A 15,049-nucleotide genomic window follows, 5' to 3' on the forward strand; every position below is an offset into this window, starting at 1 on the left:
CACCTACCCTGACACCTCTAGCTGCCCACAGAGCCGGCACCAGACCGCCGCCCCAGTAATGAGGGCATGAAGAAGGGCAGCGGGAGCTCCACAGGAAAAGGGTGGTGTGGAAGAATAAGAGAAGACTCAGCAGTTTTCCCTAATGAAGCCGCAAACCACAGAGTCCCAGAGGGGGAAGCTAGCCTGAGCCTCAGTGACACAAAGCCAATTCTCTCTCCTTTGCTCTGTGGATTAATTGCCAACATGATTTAACTTCCTCGTACACACCGCCCCCGTGTCTTCGCCACTATCCCTTCTGCCCAGGGGAAAACAAGCTCATGACAGGCAGGTGAAAGAGGGGAGTGCTAGCTGGAGTTCTCACCTCTGCCCGACCCCAGCGCTGCCATGTTTTGCAATGTGACCACAGGCAAGTCACTCTCTGACCTGGGTTTCTTCCCCCACAGAATGGAGGTGGGGTAACCACAGAAGTGCAGTGTGTCCTTCTGGCTCTGCTCTTGAGAGAGAATTCCCAGCTCCCCATGACAAGCTCTGGGCTGCCACTCCACATCCATGCATGGCTGTCATTCTCAACCCATTGTATGGAGAGGAATCTGGGTTCCAAGGCTGAGCACATGGCTGTAGATGCTGAAGGAAAGACAGATTCCAGCCCAGACCTATCTGATCACAAGTCCTTGCCCATGTTCAGGCCCTTTGACTTAAACCCTACATAGTCCCACGATGCATTTCATCAAGCATTCGTTGAGCATCTACGGCATGTCAGTTTTTTTCTAAGCACTGCATACATTTATTCTGTTCTATCCTAAGAATCACGTTAGAACAGAATACCAATGTCCCCTGCGTTACAGATGAATTGTTACTATTTATAGCCCAGCCTGACTTTGAACTTTCTATGTGGCTGAGATGACTGTGAACTCCTGATCCTTCTGCCTTCACCTTCTAAGTGCGGGGATTACAAGCATGTATTAACATTCCAGGCTTATGTGGTGCTAAAAATCGAACCCATGGCTCTGTGCATGGTTGGTAAGTATCTACCAACTGAGCTAGGTGCTCAGCCCCATCTTATAGATGAAAAACTAAATTAAAAAAAAAGCCAGAAAATGGCACAAAGATGCTTGCCATGAAAGCCTGTGACCTGAAGCCTGGAGTGGAAGGAAAGAACCTCCTCGTGAAAGTTATCCTCCCTCCACACACACGGTGACATACACATGTCTCCCTAAGAATAATGATAAATAAAAATAGAAAAATCAAAGCCATGAGATACTCAGGTAACTCTACCAAGGCCACATAGCAGAAGGCAACAGTCCTAGAATTTGAGAATTGCAGTGTGTGTGTGTGTGTGTGTATGTTCATATTTTTGGTAATACTAAAAGCTTTATACAGTCTTGCTCACACAGCCACAGCAGCTAGAGGGTGATGCATGCCTAGTACTGCATAGGAAAATCTTCTACGACAATAACTGAGACAGTAGTCGTGATGGGGGCGGGGCAGGGAATGAGACACTGCTTTTCTGCTCTTAGGATTAGAGTTGATGGAGTCTGATGAGCAATAAAACAATTAATTAAACAGGAAATGCACAGGTGTGCTTTGTGTGTCACCCAGCTGTCACCTCCATCCTGCACTCTCTGCTGGCCACACCTGCCCTCACTCTGAAATTCCAACGCCAGAGCCACACACATTGAGGAAAGCTGCGGGGAGGAACATCTCTAAAGGATGCTTAGAAACCTTGTGTGGAGAAAAATTCAATTGCTGCCCCACTGATCTGGTGTTTGTAACTCTCGTCCCCTCCTGCCTTCACTAGCCCAAGCAGCTGAGCTTTGCATATGACCTATGGACAGAGCGGAGAATGCTGAGAAAAATGCGGGAAGGAGTTGGTTCATTTGGGTGATGGAATGCCCGCTCCCCTCGCCGGCATGCAGGGCTCAATAATGGCAGACAAGGCTTCAAAAAATTGCAGCATGAATAGATGAGCCCTTTAAGGTAATAGAAATGCTGTCATCCTAGGGAGAAATATGGGCCCTGAGTCCTGCGGGAGGGGACACTGGGCCCTTCTGCCCTGTCTGCTGAGCTTTCTCTCCCCACTATAACCAGAACTAAAATAAGGCACCAGGCTGAGGAATAGCCAGAAAGACCCCTTATCTCCTGGCCCCTGAAGGCTCCATGCAGGGAGGAGGATGTAGGAAGGGACTGGGAAATCAAGTCATTGCAGCTTGGCTGTGACCTTCCAGCCTGCTCCCTGCAGGCACTGTTGAGAAAGCAATTAGTTCTAGACCCAAGTGTGCAGGAGGCTCCATCAGTAACTTAATAAAAGAGAGGTGTGATGGGTAGCAGAGGCATGCTCAGGGCTGAGAAATTAGACGTTTCCTCTGTGCTGAGAAAGCCTATTGTCCTTTCTGGGGACATAGCTGCCCTACAGCTTCCACCCTGGAGGAAGCTGCAGTTGAGGGTTCCCTTCTTCTCATCCCATCTGCATCTGCATTCCAGACAGGCTCTCAGGCCTCTTCAAGTGGGCATCAGCAGCATCAATTGGCATTAGTGGCATCAACCTTTTGAGCATGGCCATCATGGCTGACACTTGTTGAAAGATGACTAATACAAGCTTTGCCTGCACCAGATTAGCTTGATCAACATACGAATCCTAGGGATTTATGACCGCTTCCTTTTCACATATCATAAAACAGGCAGAGAGAGATTAAGGTATCCTGTCTGAGGTCACATAGCTATAAAAAGCAGTGACGCCGGTATCTGAAGGCAGAGTGTCTGGTTCTAAGTCTCTGTCACCTCTACACTGTGTAAGGTGAATTGTCTAAGGTACACTTTTGCTCCGGGAGCTCAGAGGTGGTGCTGAAGGGCAGCTTCTTCAGTTACTGCTTTAACCCCGAGAGAGAGGGCTTTGGCTAGATGGTTCAGCAGTAAGGATAGAAGGATGATTACCACCACATCTGATGACCTGAGCTCAGTACTTAGAACCCACATGGTAGAAGGACAGAATGGACTTGTGCAAGTTCCTTATGCATGCAACCCACAAAAATAAATAAATAAATAAATGTAACAATAACAAACCTCAGATAGGCTCATGGAATCAGGGAAAGATTCAAGTCCCAACCTCACCAGCAAGTGGCCCGAATCTCCCTTCCTACATATGTCAGTCTGGAAACATCTACGTTAGTGGTACTGCTATTCCCAAGGATTTCATTCATTAAGGACTTCACCAAGGGGCTGGAGAGATGGCTCAGAGGTTAAGAGCATTGCTTGCTCTTCCGAAGGTCCTGAGTTCAATTCCCAGCACCCACATGGTGGCTCACAAGCATCTGTAATTCGATCAGGTTCCCTCTTCTGGCCTGCAGACAGAACACTGTATACATAATAAATAAATAAAATTTAAAAAGTAAAAAGCTTTAAAAAAAAAAAAAGGACTTCACCAAGAAAGCTGTTGATGTGGCAGGCAGAGTGGGAGGTGTTTTGAAGGTATGAGGCTAGCGGAGACAGGCCCTTGTTCTCAGGGAGGCAGACTGAGAGGGAGCCATGGGCTTTGAACACAGAAGGGGTGTTGACTGTGAGTCCCACAGAGAGGAGTCCCTAGGGAAAGTTTTGTGAAGAGGTTATCTGGAAAGCCGGACAGGATGCTCACAGATGCAACGAAGATGGGCGTGCAGCAAGGACGAAAGAAAAGAGACAGGTTTGGGGCAAAGAGGGTCACGTGTGGTCACACAGCAAATGAACTGGGACTGGAGAGTGACAGAAGCAGAGATGAACATTTCCTTTGGTGGCAATGAGGAATCACAAAGAAGGGTAAAAAAAAAAAATGCATCCAGCCTGCAGGAGTGTGAATGGTTACTCGTGGCCTGCCCCCTTGTGTACAATTGAGCTATTTCTCTAGCCAGAGTACCGGGAAAGAAAGGGGCCCCCTTCCTGTCAGAGACACTGCCAGGACAGGGCTACAGGTACCCCAGGACTTTAACATGGCATTCTCCCTACTGCCCTGCCCCTCCTCCAGGCTGGAGCTGTCTTAATCTGGTAGAGTAGCCAGCAGAGGTGAATGATACTGTCCAAGGTGCTGAAATCCTGCTCGACCCCCATCTGAAGCACTCCTGATGTCCCAGAGCTTCCTTTGGGCTGAGAATTTCATTCCTATTTTTCCAAAAGAGAAACAGATCCTAAAACATGAGCAAAACCCAAAATATAACTCAGTTCTTGCCTTCTAGCCCAATAATTGTTTTCCCGCATCACGAAGGCCTCATGTCCCTCACCAATGGAGGCCCTGGGTGATCTTTTTACCAAGGCTAAGCTAACACGAAAATGACCCTCTTTTCTCCTACCCATGGTCTCACCTCTTTCTCTCCCCATGATGACAGTGACATTTCACAGGACCTCCTGAGGGACAAGTCAGAATGGTCCACAGGTGCTGGTATAGACCAGCATAGGCTAGCAATGTATATGCTCATGAATCTGTCTCTCCTGGGATGCCTGGGTGCAGCTCACTCTGATACTCTCTGGGCATCACACGTGTGTTGGACCTGACAAACCACATCTACTCTCCACCCTCATTGCTTAGCGTCTGAGCAGGTACCTATTGTGCTTTAGACACTGATCTGGAAACTCACATATGGGAAGCACCCTACTCTCACCACAAAGCCCCTTATCACAGATGAGGACAGTCAGGCTTAAGCAGGATATAGGACTTGTCATAGGCAAAGGCGGTAGTAGAAAGCTGGGATTTGAACTCTGGTCTGTGTTGTTGTGGAGTGTCTCGTCGATCAACACTCATTACCATTCGAGCATGGAGTGGCTTTCTAATCCTGGCCAAGTTTCTTTCCCTGCCTAAATTTCAGCTCATTTGCAAGCCGAGGAAAGTGGCAATATATGTCTGTAGGGCTCTCATGAGACATAAACCAGATGATGCATGCAGCAAGAACACAATGAGTGCTCTCACTAGACTGAGTATCATTACGATGGGACAAGGTCCTTGATGGCTGGATGGGTGCCTGATGAGCCTCACCACACCCCGAGTCCTTGGCATCATAAACATCAGAGTCTTAGGATTGAAGGGACCATCATCAGGAGTCATCAGCATCAGCCCATGTCTATTCCTGCCCTGTGTCCCCATGGCCTCATGGAGTGGAGACAACCAGGCTGTCAAGTCCCTGAGCTCCCAAGGGAAGTTCTATCTTAACTCATCAATGCCATTCACGTTTACCTGCAGCCCAAGACCCTCCCAGCCCTCACAGGGTCAATGTTCATAAAGTTGCCCTCACATCCTTCTCAAGTGCCCTTGGAAAGGATCTGGGGGTGTAGCTCAGTAGGTAGAGCACTTGTCTAGCATGCACTCACTACCCTGCTGCTACTCAATCACAGCAGCAGGTAAGACTGATAGACTCCTCCCATCCTACATGGGTAGGGAAACTGAGGTAAAGTAGTCTGGCCAATGTTGCCAAGTTTAGGATAAATCTCCAACACCCAGAAATGAGCTTTTAAAATTAGCTCTTTATTAATTCCTTGTGCCATGAAATCTTTCAGCACACAGGCAGGTATGTCGTCACAAATCAACGAACACAAAGGCACCGCTAATTATTACTGACAGTGGGATGCTCTGGGGGAGACTGGACTTAGACTACTCTGCTGATTGATGGTCTCATCCCCCATATTATCAAGCGGGCTAATTGCAGGAAGTCACATCATTCAGAAACTGGGGCAAGGCAGGAGTAATGGCTTCACCCCCCTGGAGCCTGGTGCTCCTGGGAATGAGTCAGGCCATTGAGAACAATGACTGCTTTGTAATCACCTCCAGCAGCCCCTGTCCAGCACCACAGGCCCCAGGAAAGCCTCTCCAGGTACATAATGAGGCTGAGCAGGAGTGGGAATTCATGGGGTCTCACCAGGACAGTCTGCTCACAGTCTGTCCTGTGCACCAGCTTAGAACGCCAGGTAGTCAGGACCCAGTGTTGAGAGGATGCTGATGATCTGATCACCAAGCCCAGCAAAGTTCAAAGACAGGAAGTCATTTCCGTCTAGATGGGAGGCAGCAGTCTAACTTCCAGTGGATCTCTGGCTGGGGCAGCGAGCACAAGGACAGACAAATGCTCCCTTCCTCAGCCCTCCTGGAACCTCCATTTTCTTTTCCGAGCAGCAGTGGGGAAACAGAGGAGGGAGAGTATGAGCAGGTCCATGACAATGTACATTACCAGACAATGATGACTTTCAACCAGTCCCTAATTGGGTGTGCCAATGCATCCATGAAGTTTCCCTAGTAAACCATCTCAGAAATCAGCCCCTCAGGACTGGGGACTCAGCTCAGCTGGCAGAGTGCTTGCCTAGCACACGTGAAACCCTGAGTTTAACCCCCAGCACTACATAAAATGGTGATGTGTACCTGTAGTTCCAGCACTAAGTGGATGGAGATAGAAAGATTAGGAGTTCAAGGTCAGTTTCAGCAACATAGTTTAAGTCCAGCCTCGGCTACATAAGGTTCTATCTAAAAACAAAATCAGTGGGTTCTTCCTCCCTGTCTGTTCACATTTGTATAGGAAGGACCTGGAACCTGAGAGAAGTCATTCCAAAGTCATAGACCTTCCTTAGCAGTCAGGGGCTAGGACAGGGACAGAATGTCTCTCCAGCAGCCTACTGCAAAGTTCAAGGTTATCCCTGCTATCTAGCAAGCCAGAAAACCTGCAATACATAAGACTATCTTAAAAACAAATGACTTTAGGAAGGAAGGAAGGAAGAAAGGAAGGAAGGAAAGAAGGAAGGAAGGAAGGAAAGAAAGAAAGAAAGAAAGAAAGAAAGAAAGAAAGAAAGAAGAAAACCTTGCTATGCACCTGCTCCCTCCACTGTGAGGACCACTGGTCAGCAGCACCCACAGCCTGTGGGAACTCATCAGATATATAAAGAAGCCTCAGGCACACCACAGACATGCTGAATCTGACCTGTAATTTACCAAGGCTCCAGGAATCCCTTCTTCATGCCTGTGAGCAACCTTGTAAGGTGAGAATCCCTTTACAGAGGATAAACAGAACCCAAGAGAGTGGGTCCAAGTCACATGATTGGTAGGTAGGACAGCCAGGATGCGTGTGACCTGGGCACAGGCTCCAACTCCACAAACACTTCTCAAAGCACAATGGGTCATTGTCCCTAGGGACGCCTAAGTACGGGGGTCTTCAGACCAGCTGAGCATATCCCATTCCCAGTGTCAACTTCCCTCCAAATCAAACCTTGTAAAGACCAGCATGATTGATGAGGAAATACAAACAGTGAACAAACACGTAGGGAAATGTTCGCTCTACCTAGTAATCAGACATGCAAATGAGAGCAACATTTAGGAACCATTCTCTACCTATATAATTAGCAAGACTGGAAAAAAAAGCATGCAAAAACTGTTCTGAACAAGGCGCATGCATATACAACCCGCGACAGCATAGATTTATATAACCCTTTGGGAAAATGATCTGGCAACATCCATCAAGAACCATGAATATATTGTGCCCGCTGACCTGGGAATTCACCCGAAGGAAATAATTCAACAGGACAGCGGGGTGGGGAGCTGAATGTAAGAAGATGCTCACTGCAACACTGGCTGTGAACATAGAATAATCCTAATATTCTGCAGGAAGGGAAGGGCTGGGGAAAACGGGCATCTATCAGTTCCTGCTCTGAGGCAACCATCTGAAATGAAAATTAAGAGGTCCGAGCAGTAATATAGAAACGTGAATAAAAGAAAGAATGGGGGTGCGGCTGGAGCTTAGTGGCAGTGAGTGCACTTGCCTCCTGTGGGGGGGCTGTAGGTTCAATCCTCAGGACAACCCCTCCCCCCTATACACATAACACTCCCAACCCATACACAGAATTAACCTTGCCCAGCTTGAGAGTGCATGCCTGTTATCCCAGCATGCCGAAAGCAGAGGTAGGTAGATCTCTGTGATTTTGAGGCCAGTTCAGTCTACATAGTGAGTTCTAGGCCAGTTGGGGCTATATAGCAAGGCCTTGTTTCAGAATCAATAAATAAGTAGAAAGGAGAATACAAAGCTGCTATGTGAGCTGGGGTGATGATGCTGTGAAAATATTGTCTGCACAGGAGGACTGGGTGGAGCTGAAGGCAGAGGAAGACAGTTGCAGAGTCGAGAACATGGACAGACAAATGCCTTCTCCTGTTACCCTTGTAGTTACAAGCCTTGGAGAGCAGCTCCAAGGGCTCTCGGACACAGACACTACGTTGAGGTGACACAGACATAGTCCTATCCCTTATTCCTAGGTAGAGGGTCACATCCAGATTGCCAAAAGTATGGGAGCTGGCCCACTAGGGACCAGGGAGGCTATGAGAGGCCCCTTCTGACTCACCATGAAGCCTGGGGCACAAGTGCAGCCCCCAGTGATGCTGTGGCAGTCAGCGCCATTCTGGCAGGTGCAGGGCAGCTGGCAACCGTTGCCATAGTAGCCGGCAGGGCAGGACTCGTTGCAGAAGTGGCCTGACCAGCCAGGTTGGCAGGTACAAGCTCCAGTGACTGGATGACAGCTGAACAGGGGAAAGAAGGGAGAAGAGGGCATCGCGTTCAGGGTTGTGTGCATTCAGGCAGCTCTGTCCCCTCCTCTGCCCTTCCCAAGTCTAACCTTCCCATGGTAGTAAGAGCCACGGACCCCTGTGGCTAAGCTAGTCATGTCTTGCTGTTTATGAGAAGAAGCCATGGCCATATATGGTCTTGTTAGTTCCCAGAAATGAAGACTCATAATTAAGTAACTTGCCTAAGTCATTCAGCAAGGAGGTACATGACCAGAATTAGAACCCAGGCCTTCTGATTCCCAAGATGCACTTTCTTTTTTTTCTCTTGAGACAGGGACTCATGGAGCCCAGGCTACCTTTGACCTCCCTATGTAACCAAGGGTGACATTGAATATTTGGTACTCCTGCCTCCACCTCCCAAGGGCTAAGAAGACACATATGGATCACCATGCTGTTTATGCAATGCTGGGATCAAACCCAGGCCTCCTGCACACCAGGCAAGGACTCTGCCAACTGAGCTACCCACTCCCAATGTATATTCTTTATAAAACTACCCAGCCCAAAGCATAGGGCAGGGTTATACTCCATTGACTTAGAGACTCTGAAGTTCAGAATTCTCATCACTCACCTCTCACCCACAGCAGATACCTAAGGCAGGATCACATCAGAAGGCACCCACGACACCAGTCGCTCTCCATAGCGTGGGCATCGATAGAATTAAAACAAGCCCTCAGGGTAGGGTGACTCCTTCCTGACAATGTCTGTCCCTGAGGGAACCGTACTTGGGCCTCCTGAGGTTCTGTAACAGAGCAAGCCTTCTCCCTCTTTTATCTGTCAAGGCTACAGAAAGAACCTTTGGCTGGCAGCAGGGTCATGACCCTGGAGTGGGGTAACTTTGACTGACAGGGGTCTGGTCGGTAGCCAATATCCATTCCTGATCAAGAGCCCCAAATGTAGTAATAGTGTGCCCTGCTGAGTACTGACACATGACACCATCCGCTGAGTCCACAGGCTGGACCCTTTCCCTGGGACAATCTCAGCAGACACTAAGGTGGGCACTCCTGGGAGGCCTGGGCTCTCTGATGATGGGGTCCTGTGACCTCACGACTCCTTTGCTCCCACACTTCCTTCGCGCTCTCACGTGCGTGTGCGTCAGGCCTAGCAGCCCTTCCCAGAGCTCCAGTTCACATCTACCTCCCCACTCCCAGATCCCAACGCTTCTCCTTTGAAGTTTCTCTCTTGCATGGTTCTAGAAACCAGCCTAGGGCTTGCTCCCCGCAGTCTAGGCAAGTGCCTCCTTTACCACATGCGCGCCCGGATCTCTCACACTTGGCATTTGCTTCTGGGCCAGCCCGGACTAGCACAGCGAAGGTAGTGGAAAAACAAGCTGCTCTGCTCCTGGGTCGCCTCCTCCCTGCCCTGGAATCCAGCTCAGGTCTGATCTGGGAAGGCCTGCAGTGGCTGCCAGTGCTAGGCTTGGTTCCTTTAAGTTCCACAAGGACAGGGGCTGGGAGTCCCCGGGTTGGTGCTGGCTCCCAGATCCAGGTCCTATTCATTGTCCTGTTTACACACCTAGGAATGCACACTGCTTTCTCCATATTTAGCTTTTTTTTTTAAGCCCAAGTCCTCATATAGCCTTACACTTGCTCTATAGCTGAGGATGATCCTGAGATTTAGTTTTTGCATTATTTATTTATTTTGTGTGTAAGTGTATGGGCACACAGATGCCACGGCGCATGTGTAAAAGTTGGGGAACAACTTGTAGGAGTCAACTCTCTCCTATCATGTAGGTCCCAGGCCTAACACTCAGGCCACCAAGCTTGATGGCAAAGCAACTTTCCTGGTTAACCTTGCTCACCAACCAGCTCCTGACCCTGAACTTCTCCCTCTCCAGTGCTAGGGTAACACTGGGTACGATTACCACACCTGGTTTTATGCAGTGCTGGAATTCCAACCCAAGGCTTCATGTCTGCTAGGAAAGCTCTCTGTTAGCTGAGCGACAGCCCTGGCCCTGTGTTGAATTATTTTCTGCGTCTATTGACTTGTTTGTTTTCTGTCTATCCATTAGGTTTCGGCTCCCTGGGGAAGAGTCCTTGTCAGTCTTGTCACCTCTCAGGGCTCAGTGGGGTTCCTGGCCCAGGGGAAGTGCTGACCTCATGGCATGCTTAAATGAACGAATTAATGAAGAGACTAACTGTGAGCAGCCAGCCGGCCTCTCTTCTAGGGGGCCCTGGTGTTCTTGTAGAAAATGAGGGGGTGGACCAGAGCAGACGGTTCTGGCATAATAAGTACCAGCCGCTAATAATCACTTCAGAAAATGTTTAGTCTCATTAATCATCCAGTCAAAACAACAATTGGATATTACCTTCTCTCTATCAAAACACGGACAAGCTTTTCAAACGCTGGCAAAGGTCTCCAAACAATCTGAGGTTATGTATCAGGAGACCTAAATATATGCAGAAGCCTCGGCCTTGTAATTCCATTTCTAAGAATCTATCCTAAGGAAACAATCGTGGTTGCGGAGGAAGATTTATGCACAGAGATGTTCCCTGAAGCATTATTTATAACAGCAGAAAATGGAAGCAATTTGAATAATAATAAATAATATGTGACCAGGCTATGGAAGCACCAGGCACCTCACACACATACTTCTTATCTTCCACAAACCTGTGAGGTAGGAATGGGAGCCTCCATGTTGCAGGTGGTACCCAGAGGTTCGGGACCTGCCCAATGTCACGCAGACAAGTGGGTGAATGATGGAGCTGGGATTTGAACCAAGGTCTGGCCATGTTTATCTTGTGCTTCATGTCTCCTCTGACAAGAAGGTGCTAGTTAAATGCGTTAAGAGTGTTCGTAAGAAGGAATGTTAGATGCCAGGCGTAGTGGCACACACCTTTAATCCCAGCACTTGGGAGGCAAAGACAGGCAGATCTCTGTGGGTTCAAGCCCTGCCCAGTCTACATAGTGAGTTCCAGGCCAACCAGGGCTACACACACACACACACACACACACACACACACACACACACAAAACCCTCTCCAAAAGAACAAACAAATAAACAAAACAAAGGAGGAGGAATGTTGGAGTGTTATCTAGGTTTTCATTGTTTCTCCAAATAGCTAATGATTTAAGATTAATCAAAATATGCAAATTATATACAAAGTCATAATTTTAGGCCTAAGGATATAATTCAGTGCCTGTCAAGTATATCTGAGGCTTTAGGTTCGATTCAGTACCACTGCCCCCTACCACACACACAAAAACAAAGCAAACAACCCCAAAACAAAACTCCACAACACAAACAACCCCAAAACAAAACTCCACAACAGGGGCAGGAGAGATGGCTTAGTGATTAAGAGAACTGGCTTCACTTCCAGAGGAGCCGGGTTCAAGTCCCAGCATCCAAATGTCTGTAATTCCAGTCCCAGGGAATCCGACACCTTCACACAGATGCATACATGCAGGCAAAACACCAATGCACATAAAGTAAATAAATAAATAGATCTTAAAATGAAACCTATAACAAACAAAACATGAGCCACACAAATAAATCCTCAAGCTAAAACAAAACAAAAAAGTCCCCCCATACTAAAGTCATGATCTGAAATATGAAAACCACAGTTGTACTGGGATCTGAACTCAGATCCATCCTCTACAAGGTCAGTATTTGCTTTAACTGCTGACCTGTCTCTCCAACCCCATTTCTTTCCTCCTCACACCCCATAGTCTCTATTCTTTTTCTTTTCTTCTTCTTTTTTTTTTTAATTTGGACACAGGATTCTGTAGCCAAGGCTAGCCTTTAACTTGCTATGAAGCTGAAATTTGTCTTTTATTCCTCCTGCCTCCACCTCTGAAGGACAGAGATTCCAGGTGGTACACCTAGTTTATTGGGTGCTAGGGATGGAATCCCGGGCTTGAATGAGAATGGTCCCCATAGGTTCATACACCTGAATGCGTGGTCCCCAGTTGTGGAACTGTTCTGAAAGGATTAGGAGGTGTGGTCTTGTTGGAGAAGGTGTGTCACTGAGAGTGGGCTGTGAGCTTTCAAAAGCTCATGCCAGGCCCACACTCTCTCTCTCTCTACCTGCTGCCTGTGAGTCGGGATTAAGCTCTCAGCCACTGTTCCAGCACCATGCCTGCCTGCCTGCCTGCCTGCCTGCCTGCCTGCTGCCATGCTTCCCGCTATGATGATCATGAACTGACCCTCTGAAACTGTAAGCAAACTCCAATTAAATGCTTTCTGTTACAGTTGCCTTGGTCCTGGGGTCTCTTTACAGCAACAGAGCAGTAACGAAGACTCCAGGCAAACACTCCACCAGCTCCACTACATCCCCAGCCCTACAGTTCTATTTCTAGAAACAGGACATTTGCTTAATTGGATGATCTGTTGTAATTCTCTAAAAGTCCCTCTGAGAAGATGCTGAGGAGTGACAGCGGACGATTTGGCTTTTTATTTTTATTTTATTTTATTTTTTGAGACTCTGAAGCCCAGACTGGCTTTGGACTCATGACAATCTTCTGCCTGCATGTCCCCCTGCCAAGGCCTCCCTACCCCTGGGTCACCTGGCTGTTCAGGCGGTGCTAGGGGAGGCTTGGACCCAAGTCCACATCACTGATGCTCAGGCTGCCTCCTCTGTCAGGTTTCCCTGATTTTCTTCCTTTTCCCCAGACACAGATTAAATACCAGCTAACAGGAGCCGAAAGCCACACAATGCGTGCAGCAGCTTCACAGAGTGGGCTTTTCTGCCTTTCTTTTGCTCTGATGAGATTTCTATCTCTGTGGCATCTGCTGGCTAAATCAAATCTTTCAAAGGTAATCTGCCATCATGGCTGCTGGAATTCATCTATGACAATCCAATTTCGGAGAGAACATTTAAGAGGCCTGACACCCAGACACTGTCCTCAAGGTGAATGCTCTATGGAGCAAGGTGGTCTCTTTTGTGTTTTCACAGAGCCCATAGAGGAAACAAAGCTCCCCAGCCCTGCTCCTTCCCAGGGCAACCCAAAAGCTCTCTGTGAAAGCTAGCCAGAGGGAAGGGGCAGGGAGAAGCTGTATATGGCTGGGGTTAGAGTCCTGTGTCTTCTCAAAAGGATTCTGGAGACTGGAAGCCACCATTTATTCCCAGTTCTGCACAAGTTCAGGAAGAAATGAGGCCTTTGGTGACTTCACCTCTGTTTTACTTCTAAAGACCTCAAGAGAAGTTGTCCCTGTGATGACCCAGAGTGATAGACAGACTGGAGATGGACACAGAGAGGAGAGGGGGTATATAACAGGGTTATTTTCTTAGGCAGGTAGTAAAGAACCAGCCTGCCTCCATCTTAGACTTAAAAGGCCATCTCATAGTAAAGAGGAACTAGGTTCACTCCTGTTATGATTAAACCTGTTTTCCAAGGACTGGGCTATGTGCCCCCTGTCACCTGAACTACAAGTTGTCTGTACTGCACATTCGAGGAATGGCAATCATGTCTTTGTTTCAAAAGGTGATTTATAACCATCCTGCAACTTTACCTTTGTTTTTAAAGTTTATATGACCCCCCCCTATGGCAACCTTGATCTGCCCACCCTGCAACCATGCCAGGAGGTTGTTAGGAATAATTGCTATGCTTATATTCAGCTCCTGTAACTCTGTCTATTTTGCCTGAGAAATCCTTCATTTGGAAACTCCCTATCCCTGAGCTATAAAAGCCTTGTCTTCCTCACAGCCAATGCTGACCTCTTGAAGCCTGCCTTAGGGGGAGGCAGCCCATATACCCAAATAAAAAAAAGCTTGCTTTAATCAATTGCTTGCTTTAATTAATTTCCCCATGATGATTTGGGTTGGTGGCCTTTCTCCTCTCATCTTTGGGATTAACAGTAGATCTAAAGCTAGGACCGAGGGGACCAACCCCCACCCACTACCTGCAACTTAACTGCCTTAAGATTGGAATTGTAGGTCCTTTCCATCTGTCCCCCCTCCTTCCCTCCCTCCTTTTTTCCCCTTCTCTCTCTCCCTTCCTTCCTCCTTCCCTTCCTTGCTTCCTTCCACCCTTCCTATTTTTTTTTTTTAAATAAGATCTCATAGGGCCCATTCCGGCCTCTAAGTAGCCAAGGATGACCTTGAACCTCTGATCCTCTTGCCTTTGTCTCCTACGTGCTGGAATACAGGTGTGTGCCACCATGCCCAGTTTATATTGTACTGGAGATGGATGCATGCCAGGCAAAGGCTCTAACAACTGAGGCACACCCCTAGTTGCAGGTCTTTGCTTTCTTTATATCCCAAGAGAAGGCTCTATCTATAGTGAACCAAAGCTTTATGGGAGGAAGAAGGCTGAGCTGTGTCCACACAAAGAGAGAGACCTGTCCTTGGGTGCATTAGGACAAAACCAGGAGCAGCAAGGATTCAGTCAAACCAGAGGTTCTCATCTCAAACGTCTTGCTTCCCCTATCCGACCTGGACATTTGTCACTGACTGGAAGCATCTTTGGGAGTCAGAACTTGGGGAAAGGTGAATATTTAAGAACCAAGTGGGCAGAGCTACCTAGAAGGATGCACTGTGTAAAATGAATTCAGTGATTCCTGTC

At 47.9% G+C, this 15,049-nt stretch overlaps 1 protein-coding gene across 14 annotated transcripts in view; it reads right to left on the bottom strand.

Annotated features, from left to right (window-relative positions):
- The window catches only part of Megf11 (multiple EGF like domains 11), a 322,951-nt gene that overhangs the window by 40,158 nt on the left and 267,744 nt on the right, over window positions 1-15,049 (bottom strand). For all 14 annotated transcript variants that reach the window (XR_005976719.1, XR_005976721.1, XR_005976720.1 and 11 more), the window contains exon 10: window positions 8,329-8,503. Coding sequence is in view for 11 of the 14 variants with exons in the window: in XM_041679526.1 (XP_041535460.1) it covers window positions 8,329-8,503 (175 nt within the window). In the remaining 3 variants the exon portion in view is untranslated. The remainder of the gene's footprint in view (window positions 1-8,328; window positions 8,504-15,049) is intronic.

This window comes from Microtus oregoni, unplaced genomic scaffold (genome assembly GCF_018167655.1).
Source record: "Microtus oregoni isolate MIOR12 unplaced genomic scaffold, Mior012 000032F_ref0000030, whole genome shotgun sequence".
In the NCBI taxonomy this organism is placed as follows: Eukaryota; Metazoa; Chordata; class Mammalia; order Rodentia; family Cricetidae; genus Microtus; species Microtus oregoni.